This window comes from Staurois parvus, unplaced genomic scaffold (assembly GCF_062004578.1).
Source record: "Staurois parvus isolate SC_StPar_1 unplaced genomic scaffold, SC_StPar_1.0 ptg000155l, whole genome shotgun sequence".
NCBI classification, from domain to species: Eukaryota; Metazoa; Chordata; class Amphibia; order Anura; family Ranidae; genus Staurois; species Staurois parvus.
The window spans coordinates 4,951,604-4,974,127 of NW_028317951.1; the positions used below are offsets into that span (position 1 = coordinate 4,951,604).

General features: G+C 43.7%; 1 protein-coding gene across 3 annotated transcripts in view; it reads right to left on the bottom strand.

The window, feature by feature from the left end:
• Nucleotides 1-22,524, bottom strand: part of IFT80 (intraflagellar transport 80) — a 201,043-nt gene that overhangs the window by 55,536 nt on the left and 122,983 nt on the right. For all 3 annotated transcript variants that reach the window (XM_089675439.1, XM_089675441.1, XM_089675442.1), the window contains 3 exons: nucleotides 20,097-20,276; nucleotides 7,307-7,425; nucleotides 1,982-2,056 (listed from right to left, as the gene is read on the bottom strand). In XM_089675439.1, the coding sequence (XP_089531565.1) occupies nucleotides 1,982-2,056; nucleotides 7,307-7,425; nucleotides 20,097-20,276 (374 nt within the window). The remainder of the gene's footprint in view (nucleotides 1-1,981; nucleotides 2,057-7,306; nucleotides 7,426-20,096; nucleotides 20,277-22,524) is intronic.

The following is a 22,524-nucleotide window of genomic DNA, read 5'->3' on the forward strand; positions in this document are numbered from 1 at the left end:
TGAGACTTGAGATACGACAGTAGATAATCAGAGACACTACAGTCTAAAAGTGTAGTTGGAAAAGGGGCATTCTGTAGGACATAGCCAGAGACTAAGCACACATTACAAGAGACTTCGAGATCACTACTACAGTATCCTTACATGTCAGCTCCTTATAAATTACTGGCACCATATTCCATATTCCTCCTTGGATTTTTTTTTACCACTTTTAGGATGTGCCTGACAGGATACACCTTGATGAGCCAAATTTTCTACTGACCAACAAAGGCAAAAATCAGAGCTACAAGCTGGTCAGTCTGGTATATTCAAGTACTGAACACAAACTCCAATACAATGCTCACGGTGAAGACACTGAGTAAAGAATGAAAAGCAATGTGTGCTGAAAGGTTTTTTAGATTTACTTTGTATATTAAGATTTACCCAAAAATAGTTAAAAAAAATGTGTCATGGGTAGAAGCTATAAGAAATCATACAATGATCAATTAACTATAGGTTTCTTTAGATGGTATCTGCTGTATTCTTTGTATTCTGCGGCTTTTGACACGGTTGACCACCCTTTCCTCCTCAAAAAACTGCACTCTCTTGGCCTCAGAGACTCCGCTCTCTCCTGGCTCTCTTCCTATCTATCACAGCGCTCGTTCAGTGTTACCTATAACGCTGCCACCTCCCCTTCACTCCCTCTCTCTGTCGGGGTCCCTCAAGGCTCTGTCCTCGGACCCCTCTTCTTCTCCATCTACACCTCCTCCCTTGGCCAATTGATAAACTCCCACGGCTTCAACTACCATCTCTGTGCCGACAACACACAAATCTATCTCTCTACCCCTCACCCCCTCAGTCTCCAATCGCATCACCAGCCTACTAAGTGACATATCGGACTGGATGTCACTCCACTTCCTCAAACTCAGCCTTTCCAAAACTGAGCTCCTAGTATTCCCTCCAGCCTACGCCCCCTTCCCCCCCCCCCGACTTCTCCATCAAGATCAGAAACACTACCATCAGTCGCACCCCTCACGCCAGGGTACTAGGCGTAATCCTAGACTCCTATCTGTCCTTTCAGCCCCAGGTCCAATCACTGACAAACTCATGTAGACTTCACCTCCGCAATATCTCCAAAATACGACCGTTCCTAACCTCGGAAACCATTAAGCAACTCATTCACTCCCTTATTATATCACACCTTGACTACTGTAACTCCCTTCTCACTGGCCTACCAAATCGCAGGCTATCCCCACTCTAGTCCATCATGAATGCTGCTGCCAGACTCATTCACCTTACTAACCACTCTGTATCTGCCACCCCTCTCTGCCAATCCCTCCACTGGCTTCCAATTGCCCAACGGATATTATTCAAAACACTAACACTGACGTACAAAGCCGTTCATAACACTGCCCCTAACTACATCACCAACCTTGTCTCTAAATACCACCCGAACCACACTCTCCGCTCCTCGCAAGACCTCCTACTCTCTAGCTCCCTTGTCTCCTCCTCCCATGCTCGTCTCCAGGATTTCTCAAGGGCTTCAGCCATCCTCTGAAACTCCCTACCCCAAGCTATCAGGCTATCGCCTACTCTGCTCACTTTTAGGTGCACTCTGAAAACCCATCTCTTCAGGGAAGCCTACCCCGACCCCAGCTAATACTGGAATCCCCTACTCCTCCTACCACTCCATGCCCCACAGCTAATTACCTCTTGTACCACTATCCCCTCCCTCCTAGATTGTAAGCTCCAAGGAGCAGGGCCCTCTAATTCCTCTCGTTATGAACTGTATTGTTACTGTACTGTCTGCCTCCATAATGTAAAGCGCTGAGCAACTGTCGGCGCTATATAAGTCCTGTATAATAATAAATGAATTGCTATGTACATGCTACAAATAGGATTTTATATTTTTTTTATATACAATTATTTAAACATATAAAATGACTATAGCTCCAATAAGAATAAGACAATGGGATTTAAAATGGCTACAAAAATGGTTTCAAACCTTTCACACTGCAAGATCAAGCTGACAGTTCCCTCTTTGAGGTCAAATATCAGTGGTGTATTCCAGTTCTTTGTGCTACGGAAGAAAGAAAAATCAACATCTTGTATTGTTTGCTTAATAATAGATAAATTGACATGTTACATAAATGGCAAAGGGAGATCACTAATTTCTCACTTTAAAAAAAATTCTGAATCTGCACCTAACCCCTCCCCCAAAGTAGCACTGTTTTGTCGGGATTCCACATTTTATTGCAGTTCTTCATGGCTCTCTACGCCAGACATGATATAAGCCTTTTAAATATAATGATGTCAGTGCAGCACACCTGGTGATGTCCTTAAAATGTTATTCTTTATTGTAAAGAAAAAAGAGTTTGTCACATTCAACTAGTCTTGTTCTGTGATGTCATCTTAACCTCTTGGCACCGGCGGTATGCAAATATACGGCCTCTCGGTGGGTGAGCCTTGATGTAAAGAGGCTGCATATTTACCTACCAGATGTAAACCAGCATTTGCCGAGAGCACATGCCCAGGTTTTTCCATTTATTTTCACCTGATAGTAACATAATTGTAGTCCCTGGGTGGCTATGCTAATTTCTTCACTTTACCTACTGCATCTATGGAGGAAGCCATAGCTGCCTCCAAGACTGAACTTTAAACCTAGAAATTCTGAAGGACCCTCTGCACACTGGTATATACCCTTTATGCAATAAATAGGGATATTTGGTTCACACATATTGCAATACATGCTTAAGCTGGCCAACTGCGTCAAAGTAATCCCTCTATGGCCAGTCCTACTCTGCCCTGCCTACGCAAGTGCTACTGTGGACACAATGCTAGCATAGGGGAAAAGACACAATGGGGAGAGCTACAAGGTTCAGGTCTGGCTACTGACCCAACAATACAACAAACAAGAGATCCCTGTGCTCAAGCATGCTTGAGCACAGGGATCTCTTGTTTGTTGTATTGTTGGGTCAGTAGCCAGACCTGAACCTTGTAGCTCTCCCCATTGTGTCTTTTCCCCTATGCTAGCATTGTGTCCACAGTAGCACTTGCGTAGGCAGGGCAGAGTAGGACTGGCCATAGAGGGATTACTTTGACGCAGTTGGCCAGCTTAAGCATGTATTGCAATATGTGTGAACCAAATATCCCTATTTATTGCATAAAGGGTATATACCAGTGTGCAGAGGGTCCTTCAGAATTTCTAGAGTTAATGTGGTTACACCCCTTTAGCACCTGATGGATAAATGCATACACTAGCTGTATGGTTGAGCACAGGGATCTCTTGTTTGTTGAACTTTAAACCTGTCTGCCTTTATTCATCTCTATTACATAGGTGGTGAGATTAGTAGCTCACACAAGAAATATGACATTGTTCTTGCTTTCAGCTCATCTGACAGGAAATTTACAAGCACACAACAATTTTAGTAGGACTAATAAACTGCAATATATAACATTTTTATAAAGCATACTACAGTATGCTTTGCAAATGTGCATTGCACTCCTAGTGGTGTCGGTGACACTAGTGGTAGCCAGGTCCTCTCAGACTCCAGAGGTTCGAAACCTCACATGGTCGGTGAGGGCAACAGTGCCCACAAAGATAATGGGCAGGGAAAAAAGCCTGGTTCCCAGGAGAGGAAATGAGCTTGGCTCATAGAGGAAACTGTGACTTTTATCCACTTCAATGTGGAATCGCCTAGGAAAAAGCGTTTGGAATCAAGTCTCAGGAGTAAGGTAATTGATGCACAATGTACTTAAAAATTAAAATTCAATTGCCTGAGGTTTGGCTTTAATACATTTTTTTATCTGAGCTGTTTCAGTCACCCTACCACCTGTTAAAGTTCTGTCTTTAATATGGCTGCAACATAGATACAATCACAACTCCTAAAGATCAAGAGGTCATTTAGACATAATCTGAAGATTGTTGGATATTAAAAAGTACATTAGACACATTTTTTTGAGCAGAAAACTATGCAAGGGGCTGCCCTGAGAGGAATGGATCCAGCAGCTGCTTTCTTCTCTGGATTAGAGACCACATCAGACAAGGAGGTGGCCACCATATCTCCTTCCAGGGCAGGAGCCACTATACACCATCATGGCATGTCAGCGATCAGGTTTCCATAGGAACGTGAGCACCGAGCATCCTCTTAAATTTAGAACATATGTACAGTTGCCCCATAGGCTGTAATTGACCTGTATGTTAATTGGAGAGGCAGAAATCAATTAAAAACTATAGAGCTGGACAATGATGAAAATATGTTGCCAGCACACCTAAAGTCCCACAATAAGCTGTCTTTTTTGGCATTCATTCTGCATGTCATACAGCAAACAGCAACATTTCGGAATCACCACTGGTCCCTTCATCAAGTAAAATTACATAAAATATATCTTTATGAAGCTGAAGAGGACATCTTTGCACATCTCTTTGGAAACTTGATTTCTCGCTTTGTAGGCAGTGTACACCAGCTTCTGTGGCAGAAGATAAGTGGTTTTATTTATGAAAAAAAAAAAAGTTTTTTTTTGCCTTTTTGTCCACAGTGATTCTGACCAGAAGGATTTAGCCATATTGTTTCAAACTAATATTTATTTTTTCCTTTCTCAAATAAAGAAAAGTGATTTGATACAAAGGGATTATTTACTAAAATTTAAGAGTGCAAAATCTGGTGTAACTATGCATAGCAACCAATCAGCTTCTAGGTTTTATTGCCAAAGCTTATTGAACAAGTTCAAGTTAGAAGCTGATTGGCTACCATGCACGGCTGCACGAAATGCCAAGTGCAGCAGTGTTAGTAAATCAACCCCAGTGTTGGCTACTGGGTATTAAAGAGCATGTGGCTCACTTCATGTCACAGCACTGAACCACTCTATCAACAGTACTGTCACATGGGGAATGCATAGTCCTGCATGAGCTATGATTCCAGTAACTCATAGTGGACACTAGACATTTCTTTTGCTTGCAGCTGCCCAACAGAGGGGAAAGAATATTAGCATATACTGTAGAAGAGGGCTGAATTAAAGCAAATGCACCGGCTCATTTTAAGTGTTTTAAAAGTTGAAGTTGAAAAATACAATCATCAATGTGATTCCTTCTGTACAGTGGTCTGTGCATTATATTAACTTGTAATACTTCTTGACAGGGCTTTTTTTCAGCAGGAACGCAGGTGAATGCAGTTCTGGCACCACCAGCACCGCTTGTATGTAATTGCAAGGGGTGCTGTAGGATCTATTGTTGCTGGCTGCTGGGGAATCTATTGTCACTGAAGGGGATCTATTTTCGTGTGGTGGTCTATTGTTGCTGGGGAGGTCAATTGTCGACGGGGGTTAATTGTTGCTGGGATGGATCTACTGTTGAGGGAGGGGCCTATTGTTGCTGGCTGCTATAGATTCTATTGGTGCTGGCTGTTGGTAGATCTATTGTTGCTTCTGGGGGTCTATTGTTGCTGGCATGGTATTTTTTTGGGTGGGTCCATTGTTGCTAGAGGAATATGTTGTTGCTGGGGGGTCTATTGTTGCTGGCTGCAGGGGATCCATTTCATCTGCTTTTCTTATTATTAAATTTCCTAAAATTACTCCACACCACAAGATGATTCTTGGCTCTGTATTCTCTAAAAGGAGCGGTACTGGGAGGTGAGTAGGGGTGACTCAGAAGGGGGGAGCTCCTGCACCTATTTTTTTTTAGAAAAAAAAAGCCCTGCTTCTTGATAGTGAGAGTTAAATCTACACAGTCACTTTTTAATACATACAATATCTAAACCAAAACCCCCAAAAATATAATATATTGCAATTTATTGTTTTTAGAGGTGATAGCTGCATTAGTTTTCTTTTGTTAGGCTTTTGTAACCTTATTTTTACCTGGTCACACTGTAAACTATTCCTCTGTGGCTATGTTTACCTCTCTGTTTTACCTGTGGCCAACACAGTGACTTAGTGGCAAGCATTTCTGCCTTTTAGCCCTGAGGACCTTGGTTTTAATTCTGGTCAGGAAAATTATCTGTGTAGAACGTGCATATTCTCAATGTGTAGGCATGGGTTCCATCACACTCCAAAAAAATGCTGGTAGGTTAAATGGCTACTTTCTAAATTGGCCTTAGTATGTGTGTGTGGTATGTGTAGGATATGTAGATAGAGACCTTAAACTGTAAACGTCTTGAGGGCAGAGGCTGATGCAAATATATATTATGTAAAGAGCTGTGTAACTTGTCAGAGCTTTATAAATGCCTGTAATAATCTACAGAGAGAGCCATGGTTCTCACATATGCTGGACTTCAAACATGTTCACCTCTCCATCTTACATTGGAGATTAGTAGTTTACAGAAGGAATATAACATGGTTTGTGCTTTTGGTTTAGCTTACAGGACAGGAAAATGACAAGGGCACAGCTTTTGCTGCAAGATTGACTGGTATTTTCTGTATGTACTGAAAATGCTGTTAGCCTCCTGGAAAAGAAAAAACAAATGCAGCCACCACATTTTATGGGCTGGTAAGCACATACACATATATACATATATAATTTTTTTTTTTTTTTTTAATTCTAGGGTTTAGAAATCCTTTAACGTTCAATGAAGGAATGGAACATACAACACAGTGGTATACAATGAACAAACAGAACCACTCACAATGGTAAAAGGCCTAAAAAATTATTTTGGAAATCTACAAAATGTTTTTAGGAATAATAACTTGCCATCTCTATTTCCAATGTGATATCTGGTAAATAAAATTGTGATATTGCCCAGAGAAGCTTTAAATAAACAAAACTGTCAAAAACAGTTTTTGCAGTAAAAAAAATTATTAAACTTTTTATAAACTTTTATGAACTCATGCTAATAAATATTTGACATTAAAATTAACATTTTGAATACATGTGGGTTATTTTGTACCGACTTGTCATAAAGTGTCATAAAAGATACTTGTTTGACTTTAGTAGGCAATACAGCCTTAACAAAAAAAAAAGTAACTTTTTTTGTTCTGTGCAGCTGTTCACAAATCTGAAATTCCCTTCTATCTAATAGGGGCCTAGATCATGAACTCACAACAATGGAGCTAGGGGCCAGCCTTTCACTTTGTAAGCTAGATGACCAGACTTAAAACAGAGAGCTACAAAAACAATTACTTGAAAGGTTTTTCTTGGCGTTAGTCCAGATGTTTTAATTCTTCTTCTTCTCTTAGAGGCAGAGTGGATTAGCAACAACAGTACCACCTGCTTCCTATGACAGTATTTCAACAAAGGATGCAAGTTTGGTATGGCATTGGCTTAAAAGACCTTTGTCCCACACATGATTGAAAAGCAATGAATCAGAGGAAACCGTTCACAGACAGACAACCTACTTACCTAAAAACATAACACTGGAGAGAAGTGGAAACCACTAGATGTCCATATTTCAGTGTTGCCTTAATGACTCTGTCACGGAACTCCAACAAATCTACAGCGTCATTGATTACATTGCGAACCTAGAAACACAGAAATTCTATGTAGTCACAACCTGACTGGGCAATTTCACAATAATTTGTATTCGCTATATTTATTTTTTACAGTGGAGTGAAGAAGACGTGATCAACTTATGACTGGCTAATCATACTTCAAATAAACAAATTACTTTTTATACACAGGAATCTTCTTAAACTTGTCATGCCCTTGCTAATGTTAAATTGGGGTTAAAGAGATCAAAATCCAGTTGCGAACATCTAATATAAAAACTACAGTTTTTTACTTACCAGTAAATGTGTTCCTTGGAATACAGTAGAGGACAAAGGATCTTTATTCTTTAACCATGGAATGTCCAAAATCTCTCCAACTTAGGGGTGGGTATCTCAGCAAACAAATGCCAACAGGCTCATGTAATAACAGGCTAAGAAGGGTTTAGCTGGCTCAGAGCAGCTTGTAGCAAGTTACACCCAAAACCGGCATCAGAGGAGGCCTACATATACACCTTGTAAACTTAAAATGTTACTAAACCCACAACAGTAAAATCAGTCTGTATATGCAGTACAGCATGCTTTTTATACTCACTGTGGAACCTAAGGGGCTAATCCTCTGCATTGTGTAAAAAGGCTGTTTGATCCTTTCTTCTCTGCCTCTCCTCTTGATGAAATGACCACCTGATACAGACTGAATTCGTAGTCACATGCACATGCTTAGTTTGGTGTGTATTACTAGAGAGGGTTTTTTTTTTCTTGGGAGAGTGCATGTGATCAGCACAGGGCCAATCAGCAGTGTCCAGACAGAGGGTCAGGAGTTTCACATCCTCCTAGAGCAGAAAGAAAACTCCTCCTATAAGCTTTAACCAGTTCTCTGCTGAAGTCACAAGACTGCTCTAACTGCTGTTAAGAAAAGGTATTTAGCCGTTTATATTTACTAAAATAATTGCATTTCCATGTTGTGTGCACTGTGGGAGACCAGATATAGTTAATGCAGTCTTCTGGGTTTAGTATCACTTTAAACGTGTTAACAGAATACCAGGTGGCAGCCTTGCAGAAAGAAGCCTAATTCTGCAGAAGCCATTGAAGCAATAAGTCATCTGGTAGAGTGTGCCTTAACAGGAAATGGAGAAACCCTATCCTTTAGACTGTAGGCTCCAATGATGACTTGTCTGATCCACCTAGCAATGATGGAGTGAGAAACAAGGAGCCCCCTGCAGAACCCCTTTTTAAAGATAAAGAGGGAATCCAGCTGCCTAAAAGAGGTTGGAGAAGGGAGTAGACTCTCACAGCACATACCACGTCAAGACAGTTGAAAGAAATTTCCTTGGGATGTTTTAGAGCAGGACATGAGGACAGAAGGACAATGTCCTGGTTTGGGTGGAGGGAGGAAACCAACTTGAGAAGAAAAAAAAAAAAAAAAAAAAAAAAAAAAAAAAAGACTTCCAGCCTCAGAACAGCCTTGCCTTGGTGTAACACTAGGAATGGCTTTTTACTGGATTAGACCACTAGTTCAAAGACTCACCATGCAGAGTTGATAGCAACAAGAAAGACCACCTTTTTCAGATAAGAAGATACCCCGAAAAGGGTTTTAACTGTGGTCTCTGAAGGCCTGAAAGAACCAGGTTAAGGTCCTACGAAGTCTCAGGTGAACATATGGGGAGGAAAAGGTGTACAACATCGTGCAGAAATGCCTTAACTAGAGAATGAGAGGTCAGCAGTCTGACATGGAAAGGCCAAGGACAATTTGCCCTTTAAATATACTCAGGGCTAGGTGTTGATCTAGACCAGACTGAAAGAAAGACCAGATGCATCCCACAGAGTACTTCCTAGGATGAAATTTCATTGTCCCCCACCAAGCAAAATAGCGTTCAAGTGTAATGATAAATTTTGTGAGATGTCAAAATTCTAACATTCAGAAGGGTAGAGATAACTGAATCATATAGAGCCCTGTACTTTAGGACCTGGGCTTCAACAACCAAGCTGGTAAAGCCAGCGACCAAGAAGCAGGATGGTGAACTTGCCCTTGGGCAGAAGGTTCAGATCATCTAGAAGGGTCCCAGAGAGTCTGCCAGGAGAATAAGTATGTCTAAGTACCATATCCTCCTGGGCAAGTTTGACACGACGAGACATCACTGGAATGCCCTCCATTGCAATCCTATGAAGCAGTCTAGGGTAAAGCTAGAGAGGAGGAAAGGCGTAGATCAGGTAAAACCAATCCTATGGAGTCACCAGATTCTTCAATACAAGGGCCCAAGGGTGTCTGGAACTGGCAAAAAACCTGTCCAGTGTGTTGGTGAATCTGTATGCCAAAAAATCCATGTCCTGAACCTGAAGCAAAGGGCTTGACATGCCACTGGATGGTGAGCTCATTTCCTCAAATCCAGATGTTAAGTGAGAAAATTAATCTGACAAATTTCCTCAGCTTTGATGCAGATGGAAAACGGCTGGAATGGACAGTTCTACCCGAGGCATACAGGATACTTCCCTTAGTGCAGCGCAACTTCTGTTGCCTTCCTTATGGCTAATATAAGCCATGGCTATGACAATGTCAACTGGATCCTTATCGGGTGACCTTGCAAATGAGGGATCCAGAATAAAGGAACAACCAAATCACCCTAAGTTCCAGGATGTTGATAGGAATACAGGTTTCCTCCAACATCCATGTCCCCTGCTCTGAAAGGGCATACAAAACTTCTCCCCAGGATGACAGGCTGGCATGTGTCATGAGAACATTTCACATCTTTGTGGGAAAGGGTTTCCTTAAATGCAGTGAAAAGCTGAAAATCCACCATACTAAGGAGAGTCTTGCCATGAAGGTCAGGACCCTGGAGGAGCCCAAGGACCGAGTTTGTTTTTTCCATGCTGCCAAAATGTTGAGTTCCAGTCTGGAGTGCCCAAGACCTTCATATGCAGGTTGGATTTGAGGGTCCACCCTTACACTGAAGGGCCTGGGCATGGGAACAGAAATTTGTCCTGGGGTAGGAAGATCCTGAAAACTTCTGTGTCCAATGTCAGGCTCAGGGACTCCAATTGGCGCATCGGTTAAAACGAGGATTTCCCAAGGTTGAGAAGCCAAATGAGTCTGCAGTGTCTGCACTATCTGCTGTACACTGGCTGACAAGTAAAGGGGTAACTGATCCTTTAGTAAGTGATCGTCCTTGTAACCCACAATGTGTATCCCCTAAGAATGGAGCAGAGCTAGAACCTGGGCAAGCATCTTTATTAATATTATTATTCAGGATTCATATAGAGCCAACAGTTTGCTCAGCGCTTTACAATATAATATCTTAGTGAAGACCCCAAAGGTTGTGGGCAGGATTAGGGAAAGGGTGATAAATCGGTAATGCTGATTGCTCACTACAAAACACCGGTAGCGTTGATGAGGAGGAAAAACGGGAATGTGCAATTAAGCATCCCAGCTTTCTACTGAAGCCAGAAAATCCCATGGAAGGAGGAGGGCCGTTTCCATGTGGTATTTTTGAACCCACAGGAACCTGGAACCTGTGTGATGACATCACACTGGGAGGGGCCAGGCACCATCTTGGTGAGCTGACAGATCTACACTGTTTATATGCATACTGTGAATAGATACTTGTATGTGTCTCTGTACATGTGGGTGTTAGTCCTTTTTATTCTTTTATTAAAGGCACTGGCAATACTACACTATTGGATCTTCTTTGCATATATCTCTTTTAGCTTTTTTTATGCAAGAGCTGCAGAATATGGAGATGTGGCCTGGGTGCTGCTGACCTGTTGCCTATGTGATTAAAGCACATTTGACTGCCTTGATTATTTTAAGGGGTCCTGCCTTGATTATTTTAAGGGGTCCATTGCATCAGTTGAGGAGACCCCCGCATGTGGGTTATACTATTTGGTGGCAGTCAATGGTAGAAGATTTCTAATACTGTGGAAGACTTACCTTTACTTGTGGCACATGACCTGTGGTGGTGTTTTTTCTGGACTTTAATTGAATGATCTAACCTAATTGGATGATACATGGGACTGTTCTCATGTTTTTTTACCTATAACCTGAATAGATGATACATGGGATTGTTTTCACTTTTTTTTACTTTTTTATGCACATGATTTATGATGATCATGTAAACTTATGAGCTTTGTTGTTTATATTCATTTTTTGAGTTAACATTTGGTAATTTATATTAAAGATCACTTCACTGTTAGAAGGTATACATTTATTGATATTAGTGCTTGCACTTTGGAGTGACAGCTGCTCTTTCACAGTTTTTGTTATGTATTTTTTATGGTAGTGTATATTTTATAAAAAAAAATATAATAGCGTTCTCTTTTATTATAGCTTTTGTTGATTTTTTTTTCTTTCCAATACTTAAAACAATACTCTTTCATCATTATCACATAAGGAATACAGAACATTCCACCCCATATGCTTATGTGTTCCATCCCACACTCTCAAAACCTCCCGTGTCAACGTGGTTCTGGTTTCATCCATAGTGCAAAACAATCGTTGTATCCAAATAATCTTCTTATAATCACTTAAAATACCTTCCATTTTAACCCAAATTTTCTCCAGTGAATTATAAATCCAATCTACTACTCGTGACAACATCACCGCAGTGTAATAACTCCTAATATTGGGCAAATTTAATCCCCCTTTCCCTTTATTCTTACACAAAACTTTGTGTTTAATTCTCGTTTTTATTAGCCCATATTTAAGTGTTAATTTTTTTATTATCCCAAAAAAAGGATCCTGGTATATGTACTGGGAGCATATGAAATTTATACAGGATTATAGGGACTATCACCATCTTAACCAGATTTATACACCGATCCAGGAGACCCTACCCCTTGAAATTCTTCTCAGCTCTTCTTTTATTTTGTTTATTAATGGTATATAATTTAACTGGTATATATTTTTTATTGAGGAGGTTAGCTTTATTCCCAAAAAACCTAATTCCTTCTCCCTCCATGTAAATGGAAATTCCTTTTGTAGGGTCTGCTTTTCTTTCTTGAATTTTGTGGGGTTTATTTTCAAATTTGAAAGCTCACCATATTGTTTTATTAATCCCATTAAATTGAGTAACGTTAATCTGGGGTTCACGATATAAAACAGCATGCCATCTGCGTACGCTGCTACTTTGTGATCTACATCCCCTATTTTAATTCCTCTAACATCTACACTCTCTTACTGTCACCAATAGAGGTTCTAAGGATATAACAAATAACAACGGGGATAATGGACATCCCTGTCTAGTACCATTATACATTTTAAAAAATCCTGAAAGGGATCCATTTACCTTTACTGCTGCTGATGGATTATTATAAAGTTCCTTTATCCACTTTTATCATCCTAGTCCCTATTCCTAAAGCCTCCAGCGTATTTATCATAAATCCCCAATCCACCCTGTCGAATGCCTTTTCAGCATCAATCGACAGGATCATTGTCGGCACCTTTTCTCTCCTTACTTTTTGTATGAGGAGCAGTGATCTTAAACCATTGTCCCTTCCTTTTCTGCCTGGGACAAAACCCACCTGATCTAAATATATGCATTTTGGCAGTAACTCCGTAAAACTAGTTGGTTAATACTTTCGTGAAGAGTTTTGTGTCTGTATTTAATAGTGCTATTGGTCTGTAACTGGCACATTATGTACAATCCTTCCCTTCCTTAAGAATGATTGTTATATATGCTTGTAGAGATTCTTCTCTTATTCCCACCATTCCTTCTCCTAGCGCATTCATATATAAACCCAGTTTGGGTGTCAATAAATCTCTGAACTTCTTATAATACCCCACCGTATACCCTTCGGGTCCTGGACTCTTTCCTCCCTCTATGTTTTTCAGGGCCATACTTATCTCTTTCTATCTCGTTCTAGTGATATTAACTTTTCCTTTGATACTTTTGGCAGGTCTGCTGCCGCTATATATTCCCGCCTTTTCCCTCTCTTTATATCCTCTGTTGCCTGCTGATTCTTGCGGTTCACATCATACAGCCTACTATAGTATTTCTGAAATGTTTTGACAATATCAGTGGTGGAGTATACCAGTTTTCCTTTATTGTCTTTTATGTTTTCAATATAATTCATCGATTTTCTTTTCCTTCAATCTCTTCGTCAGATATTTTCCTGGTTTATTCCTCCACTGGTATCTTTCCTTAGAGACCCTATTAAAAAATCTTACTCGTCTCCTGTCCTTCAACTCTTCTCTCTTGAGAATGATCTTCTGATGTATCTCTATGTCCTGTCTCTTTTTATGTTCCTGTTCTAATCTATATAGCTTCTCCATCAGCTCCTTTATTTTTCTCTCACGGTCTTCCTTATTTTGGTCCCAGCCGCTATCAAGATCCCCCTGATGTAAGCCTTACTGTATGTGCCTCCCAGATAGTAGCCATAGAAACCCCTTAAGTCTCATTCAGAAGGAAAAACAGCTCTATTTTATCCAGTAACCTGTTCTCTATTTCAGGTTCCTACATGAGTGTCTTATTTAATCTCCACATAGCCCTTTTATTCCCCTCTCCTTCTGCCTGTAGTCTCACTGTAACAGGTGCGTGATCTGAGATAGACATAACTTCTATATTAGATTTAACCAAAGACTCCAGTTGTCTATGCTCGATCATAATATAATATAATCGTGAATATGCGCTAGAGAGAAGAAAGTATAATCTCTTTCTATGGGATGTTTCACCCTCCATGTATCTATTAATTTGCTTTGATGTAACATCTTTTTTAACATAATTTTTTTTTTACCCTCCTCACGGCGCATTTGAAGTCGTATCCATCCATGGCTCCAATCATGAGTAACGGCATTTAATTTTTCATGGAGAGTTCTAATTTTGCAAACATTTCCACTATTTCTGATCTTGTAGGGATTTCTTATATTGTTCTTTGTTGTTCCAAAACTTTTTGATTGTTTAAATTGCCAACCATTACAGATTCATTGATCTCATTCCCTTCCCTTGCTCCAGATGACAATCTAAACTGCTCACCATCGTATTTTCTACTTCCTTCCTGTTTCTCCATACTTTGTATCTCTGGGCTTTTTCCTTGTAACGGCATATATTTCTTTATTGAACTAGTATGTGCATTTGGTTGCAGGGTTTTTACTCCCCCTTGCCTCCCCTTTGACAGGTCTGTTCTTCATGTTAACTAACCATAGATCTTAACGCAAAGTTCAAAATACCGTATTGTCAGATCTGAGAAAGGGAAAAAGAAAAAGTCCCTCCTTTCTATTCCTCTCCAGGAACTTGTGCAGTCCTGGATAGCTTTAAATATGCATATGTTCTTTACATCAGAGCTTAGCCTCTGTACTCCTCAAGTTCCTTGATCTTCCAATCACCCAGCCCCACTACTCAGATATACATTTACAAATACAGAAAGCAGAGACAGTAGAAATGTACATCTATGGCCATTGCTCACGGCAACTCACCATCCCTTTCCGAGGTTGTGGATCCCTCTGCCTCTGTGCGCTTCTTCAATCCCACTCTGAGACTCATGTCCCAGATCATATCCTGAGGGGGGTCTGGGCGGTTACTTGCAGTAACTTATCTTCAGATGTCTCCTGCTCTTCTAGACTCTCAGGTTATCAGCCTTCCCCCGGAACAGTGGGGCAACTAGCCACCTAGTTTGCACAGCCCCATGTTTGCACGCCCTCCCGGGGTCCTTCAGGCACCTCCGCCTCCTAACTCTCTTCCAGGTCCTCTCCAGGGAGCGTCTCTGTCGGCGGGTGCCAGACTTGCCGGGAGCCGGGGTCTCAGTCCCATGCCACTGCAGCCCCGCACTGCTCGCACCGCCGCCAGTCACTGCACGGTCCTGGCCAGCCCCGCCGGCACCTCCCAGAACCTCGACCCTAGCTACAGACCAGCACAGGTAAGCTTCATGAGGAAACAGTTAGAGAAAGACCAGCACAGGCTGCATCTATGAGGCAGGCGTCAGGAGCTCCTGTGTTCAGCAGTCTCCCAGCGCCATGCTCAGGCCCCTCCCCTCTAGTGTGGGGTTTCTGTACTAAATGTAACTTAAAATTAACATATCCCCTAAACCCTACTCTCATTTCTATCCCTTAAGCCTTTATCCCATAACTATAGACTGTAATCGAATTCTTAAACTGAATGTCAAAAACTTAGTGTTGCTAAACCCAGGAGCCTGCATTCACTATATCTGGTCTCCCACAGTACACAAAACATGGAAGTGTAGCTATTTAAGTAAATATAAACTGCTAAATACCTTTCCTCATCAGCACAGTCCTGTGACTTCTATCAGTGCCCAGTCGAGTGCATGTTAAAGCTTATAGGAGGAGTTTTCATTCTGCTGTAGGAGGATGCAGAACCCCTGACCTCTGTCTGGACAGTGCTGATTGGCCCTGTGCTGATCACATGCACTCTCCCAAGAAAAAACAAAAAAAAAAAAACCTAACAATACACACCAAACTGAGCATGTGCAGAGGGACTCCACACGATATGTCTTATCAGGAGATGAGAGGGATATTGGAAGAAGGGGAGGATCAGAGAACTCAGGATCAAACAGCGTTTTTACACAATGCAGAGGATTAACCCCTTAGGTTCCACAGTGAGTGTCAGGGTTCCAGGGTATGACCAGAGGTATGTGAACCGACACAGGGAAACGCAGATTCCAGATATGATATAAACAATATAATTTATTAACACTAACAATACATAAACGCAGTGCAATACTAAAACATAACACAGTGCAAACAAACCAAACCACCCACAGATAACAGTACATACAATGCAAGCGTCGTCAGGCAGGCCGGGTCAATAACAAACGGGCAGGTAGGAACAGGAGGAGTAGGCAGAGAGTAGTCAGGTCACGAGCCGGGTACAGCAACTAACAGGCAGGTAGGTACAGGGGGACAGGCAAAGAATGGTCGGGGTCACAAGCCAGGGATCAGAACAGGATAAGTCAGGATCAAACAGGGTCAGCAACAAGACAGGAACAGGAATGCAGGAACAAGATACAGGGCCCAGGAAAAACACACACCAAGGCAGAGTCTGCAGGTCTGGCCATCCCTTAAATACACCAGTATAAGCAGTTTCAGGTGTTTGGCTGGCTGCAAGGTTGAGTCTCTGATTGCTGGGAGCACCCGCTGGCCAGCCCTGGTACTGCAGCTCATAAGGCAGGTGAGTCCCACCATTGCTGGCCAGTCCATTCCTGACAGTACCCCCCCCTCAAGGAGCGGCCTCAGGATGCTCCAAACAGTCCTAGCTGGGCAAAATGTTCCACCGCCCGGGTCTGGTAACTGGCGGGATATCAAAGACTGGCACACCGGGCAGGACTCCGGGCAGCGGCACACCGGGCAGGACTCCGGGCAGAGGCCCATCGGGCAGCGGCACACCGGGCAGAGGCGCACCGGGCAGAGGAGCACCGGGCAGAGGCACATCGGGCTGGACTCCGGGCAGAGGCACATCGGGCTGGACTCCGGGCAGAGGCACATCGGGCTGGACTCCGGGCAGAGGCACATCGGGCTGGACTCCGGGCAGAGGCACATCGGGCTGGACTCCGGGCAGAGGCACATCGGGCTGGACTCCGGGCAGGCAGAGGCACATCGGATCACCAGGCGAAGCAGCAGGCACCGAGCCACCAGGCGGAGCAGCAGGCAGCGGGCCACCAGGCAGAGCAGCAGGCACCGGGCCCCCAGGCGGGGCGACAGGCACCGGGCCCCCAGGCGGGGTGACAGGCACCGGGCCCCCAGGCGGGGCGACAGGCATCGGGCCCCCAGGAGGGTCGACAGGCATCGGGCCCCCAGGAGGGGCGACAGGCATCGGGCCCCCAGGCGGAGCAGCGGGCGCCGGACCCCCAGGCGGAGCGACAGGTCTCGGGCCCCCAGGTGGAGCGGCGGGCGCCGGACCCCCAGGCGGAGCGACAGCTCTCGGGCCCCCAGGCGGAGCGGCGGGCGCCGGACCCCCAGGCGGAGCGACAGCTCTCGGGCCCCCAGGCGGAGCGGCGGGCGCCGGACCCCCAGGCGGAGCGACGGGTCTCGGGTCCCCAGGCGGAGCGGCGGGCGCCAGACCCCCAGGCGGAGCGACAGGCACCGAGTCACCAGGCACAACAGTGGGCTCCGAGTCAACTGGCATGACCGCTGGCACAGGGTCAGACATTGGATCGTCTGGCTGGACAGCGGGCATCGGGTCACCAGGCATCAGGTCATTTGGCTCGACAGCGGGCACCGCGTCATCTGGCAAGGCAGTGGGCTCCAAGTCAACTGGCATGACCGCGGGCACTGGGTCAGACATTGGATCGTCTGGCTGGACAGCGGGCATCGGGTCACCAGGCATCAGGTCATTTGGCTTGACAGCGGGCACTGCGTCATCTGGCAAGGCAGTGGGCACCAAGTCACCAGGCACGACAGTGGGCTCTGAGTCAACTGGCACGACAGCGGGCACCGGGTCATCAGGTACCGGATTGTCTGGCTCGACAGCGGGCATCGGGTCACCAGGTATGACAGCGGGCACTGGGTCACCAGGCATCAGGTCATTTGGCTCGCCAGCGGGTACCGCGTCATCTGGCAAGGCAGTGGACACCGAGTCAACAGGCACGACAGCGGGCTCTGAGTCAATTGGCACGACAGCGGGCACCGGATCAGGTACCGGATCGTCTGGATCAACAGCGGGCATCGAGTCAACTGGCCTAATAGGATCATCAGGCTGGATCAGTTCATCAGGCTGGGTAGAGGCATCAGGCTGGGTAGAGGCATCAGGCTGAGTACAGGCATCAGGCTGAGTACAGGCATCAGGCTGAGTACAGGCATCAGGCTGAGTACAGGCATCAGGCTGAGTACAGGCATCAGGCTGAGTACAGGCATCAGGCTGAGTACAGGCATCAGGCTGAGTACAGGCATCAGGCTGGGTACAGGCATCAGGCTGGGTACAGGCATCAGGCTGGGTACAGGCATCAGGCTGAAGTGCGGGTGCCAAGGCACCAGGCTGAACCACGGAAGGCCGGTTCTCAGACGGCAGGCTGACCGGTTTGGATACTGGCAGGATGGTACTGGTTGGAAAGAATTTTCGCTTTTTTCTGGTTTTAACTACTGGAGCACTGCAAGTAAACACAGGTCTGCAAACGAATGGAGCAGCTGGAGACAGAGAAGAGCTGGAGGATGGAACAGGGGAGGGAGCAGTTGCTACAGAGGGCTTTTTTACAGGGTTAAAGGCAGGATAGGTGCAGCGAGTGGGAACAGGGTACTGACATGCGGTAGATAGCAGGGCAGGAGGAGCTGTTGGGAATGCAGGAATAGAGCTTTGAGGAAATAGATTAGAAGCAGGACTGGGTTTTTGTAAGCTGACTGAGGCTGGGTGTAACAAATCTGACCATGTCTGCAGTATGGGTTGAACAAAGCTGAGCTTACACAAAGCCTGTCTGACCAAAGACTGCACTGCGTTTATACAATCCCTTAATACCTGTGGTGAACATGCAGAATAACGCTCCAGAAAGTAATCCACATCATCCTCTAATAACCATACCAGGGACTCTACCTGGTCGGCACTAAATGGCGGCAAAAATCCATCCCTGCATTCGGGGGTACTAGATGAAACCAACTCCGCACAAACCTGAATCAATGGCTGCACCTCAGAGAATTCTGTGCCCTGATCTACTAGAACATGAGCGATCCGTATACATTCTAGCAGTTCATCCCGGGGATACTCCTTCAGAGTCTGATAAGCATACTCTCTGTCATCAAACACTAGCAGATATAAATACACAACCTCATCAAGATCCATCCTTCACATCAACAAACCAAGATGGCTTCCCTGTGCAGCCACTTCTGGTCAGGATTGGCCTTGGTGTAATGTCAGGGCTCCAGGGTATGACCAGAGGTATGTGAACCGACACAGGGAAACGCAGATTCCAGATATGATATAAACAATATAATTTATTAACACTAACAATACATAAACGCAGTGCAATACTAAAACATAACACAGTGCAAACAAACCAAACCACCCACAGATAACAGTACATACAATGCAAGCGTCGTCAGGCAGGCCGGGTCAATAACAAACGGGCAGGTAGGAACAGGAGGAGTAGGCAGAGAGTAGTCAGGTCACGAGCCGGGTACAGCAACTAACAGGCAGGTAGGTACAGGGGGTCAGGCAGAGAATGGTCGGGGTCACAAGCCAGGGATCAGAACATGAGAAGTCAGCAGAGGTCAGGATCAAACAGGGTCAGCAACAAGACAGGAACAGGAATGCAGGAACAAGATACAGGGCCCAGGAAAAACACACACCAAGGCAGAGTCTGCAGGTCTGGCCATCCCTTAAATTCACCAGTATAAGCAGTTTCAGGTGTTTGGCTGGCTGCAAGGTTGAGTCTCTGATTGCTGGGAGCACCCGCTGGCCAGCCCTGGTACTGCAGCCCATAAGGCAGGTGAGTCCCACCATTGCTGGCCAGTCCATTCCTGACAGTGAGTAGAACAAGAATGTTTTACTGCATATACAGACTGATTTTACTGTTGTGGGTTTAGTACCATTTTAATCCCTATGGGGCACCTAAACTATTACAGCAAATATATTAAACATTCGTGGCACTAAAACCCACTGACCCTATCCCAAAGGGTGACAATAGAACGTCAAAGATAATTTTATTTATTTTTAGATACCATTTTAATATGTTTGCATAGAATGAATGTTGTAAGTGAAATTCTGAGTTGACTATTGCTGTGATCTAAAAGAGGGAAGAGACACCAAACTTTTTAAATATAGCAGAAAAAAAATAACCTGCATTGCACGTCTCTTGGTTAATGTTACTTCAAAATTCTTCCATTCCCAGTGCTGTTCAATGATATGAGCAAAAATAACGTGACCATTTCCACAAGCTCCGGCAACCTGGGTTCCATCAATAGACCAAGCAATACTGAAGATGCTGCCTGTATTTGGTTTTTCCAAAGCATAGGACCACTGAAAAAATAAAAAGATTTTTTGTCATAATCAACCTCTGTAATATGTACTAATGTGGTAAAATTTTACAGTCTAAAAAATTGGTCATCAGTCAAAATTACGAGTTGCCAGTGTGTTAGCCATTGGCAGGATTTGGCATAGTACTTCCATGCAACACAGTAGAAAAGTAATGTTAGATAATACCATAGAACCAGTCACCAGTGGAAATTTGTACTAATGTGAATATTACCTCTTGAATTGCTTAGATTGTGCAGCCTTACCTCTCAAACAAGACTTTTTGTTATTTACTTGTATTCTCTTGCTTTCAGTAAAGTGTCAGACTGTAAGGCCATCTTGCTTGAACCGAATGCTGACTTCAGCCTGGACATACTGTTAGCTATTAGTCTTAAAAGTGTTACTAAACCCAGGACCCTGCATTCACTATATCTGATCTCCTACAGTACACACAAGGAAATGCAATTATTTTAGTAAACATTAACCACTAAATACCTTTTCTCATCAGCAGTTAGAGTAGTCTTGTGACTTCAGCAGAGCATTGGTTAAAGCTTGTAGGAGTTTTCTTTCAGCTCTAGGGGGATGTGAAACCTCTGTCTGGACAGTGCTGATTGGCCTTGTGCTGATCACATACATCCTCCCAAGAAAAAAAAAAACCCTCTCCAGCAAAACACACCAAACTAAGCATGTGCATGTGACCACGGGTTCAGTCTGTATCAAGTGGTCATTTCAACAAGAGGAGGGGCAGAGAAGAAAGGATCAAACAGCCTTTTTTACACAATACAGAGGATTAACCCCTTAGGTTGCACAGTGAGTATAACAAGCATTGTTTACTGCATATACAGACTGATTTTACTGTTGTGGGTTTAGTAACACTTTAAGCTCAGGGAAGAGGCATATCAGTGTCCACAGAGAGCTTACAGCATGTCCAATGGATGATTACCTAGTGGCAGAAGTTTCCTAGATGAGGAAACCATTTGCCCTAAAGGAGTTGCTCCCCATGAGACCTGTGATGACCACCAACATCTCCTTAGGCTTGCAAGCAAAGGATCAGCTCCACAGGATAAGGTAAAAGGTCTGTTTGTGAATCTCTAGCTGAGGAGTTGTCACCAGTGATGGTATTGCTGGTCTGACATGGCTCTTACAATTTGATATGGGGCTGTAGTTCTGTACTTGAATACCAGTATTTGCAACAACCTAAGTCATGACGACTGATATAATGTGTCCCAACCTGTAACTTAACATTTAGAGCAATTGCCCTTATATATGAGAGAACCCCCTCCCTTCCAGTCTTGCACTCGAGATATTACTGCCTAGATTGCCAGGCCACATATCAAAAATCTTCCTGGCTGAATGTTTATTCTTAGGGAATACAAGCAGAGCACATGCACAGGCCTGGCTGGGAAAGTTTGGACAATAGTAAGTAGTAGAAAGTCTGTTCACCCTTTCTTGTGTTCCAGGCAGCTCTGCATGATTTTTGGTAATAAATAGCATGGGAAAGGCTTAGAACTTCTGTACAATTTTTTTTTTTTTATGGATACCCAGACCTCAAAAAGAAAGTTATAGAAAGTTTTCCCTTCAGTACTGTAGCAACAATGGTTTCACCAGACAATAAGGGGAAATCTTCAACAGCTATACAAACATAAAAGCAAAAATACTTTAATTAGGAGAGGAACGGTAAGTTAGATCCAACATCCACTTTTTATTGCTGTCTGTGTCTCTATTGAAGATATTCCTTCACTTCCGGTCTAGTGAAACTGTTTCGAGTGAGAAGAAATCTCTAAACAGAATCCTGGATAGCATTAAAAACCCAAAAGGGATTTTAACCCTTCTCCTTGTCATCAAATTAAAGCAAACACATTTTGTCTGGTCATGTACTTTTAAAGTATATGTAAAGCAGAGATGGGTTAAAATCAATTTCGCTGTGTCCCGCTGGGGAGATTTATCTTCACTTCCTGTCTTGGAGATGCAACAGAAAATGAGAGGATATCACCTAAAAGCGATAAAGTGAAAGGAATTGCCATCTTAGACCCCTTGTACACCGACAATGTTGGGCTCCATTCACACTAGTGTGACTCTCGCAGCCCATTGATTTCAAAGGCACCCTTTCCAATTTATTTGCAGCAACATTAAAAAGGTTCCTGCACTACTTTGATGCAACTTTGAGACTTGAGTGCCAAAGAGTATAGAGTTGTATGAAAGTTGCACTAGAAACGGAGCGACTTTGGAGTCGTACTAGTGTGAACTGAGCCTT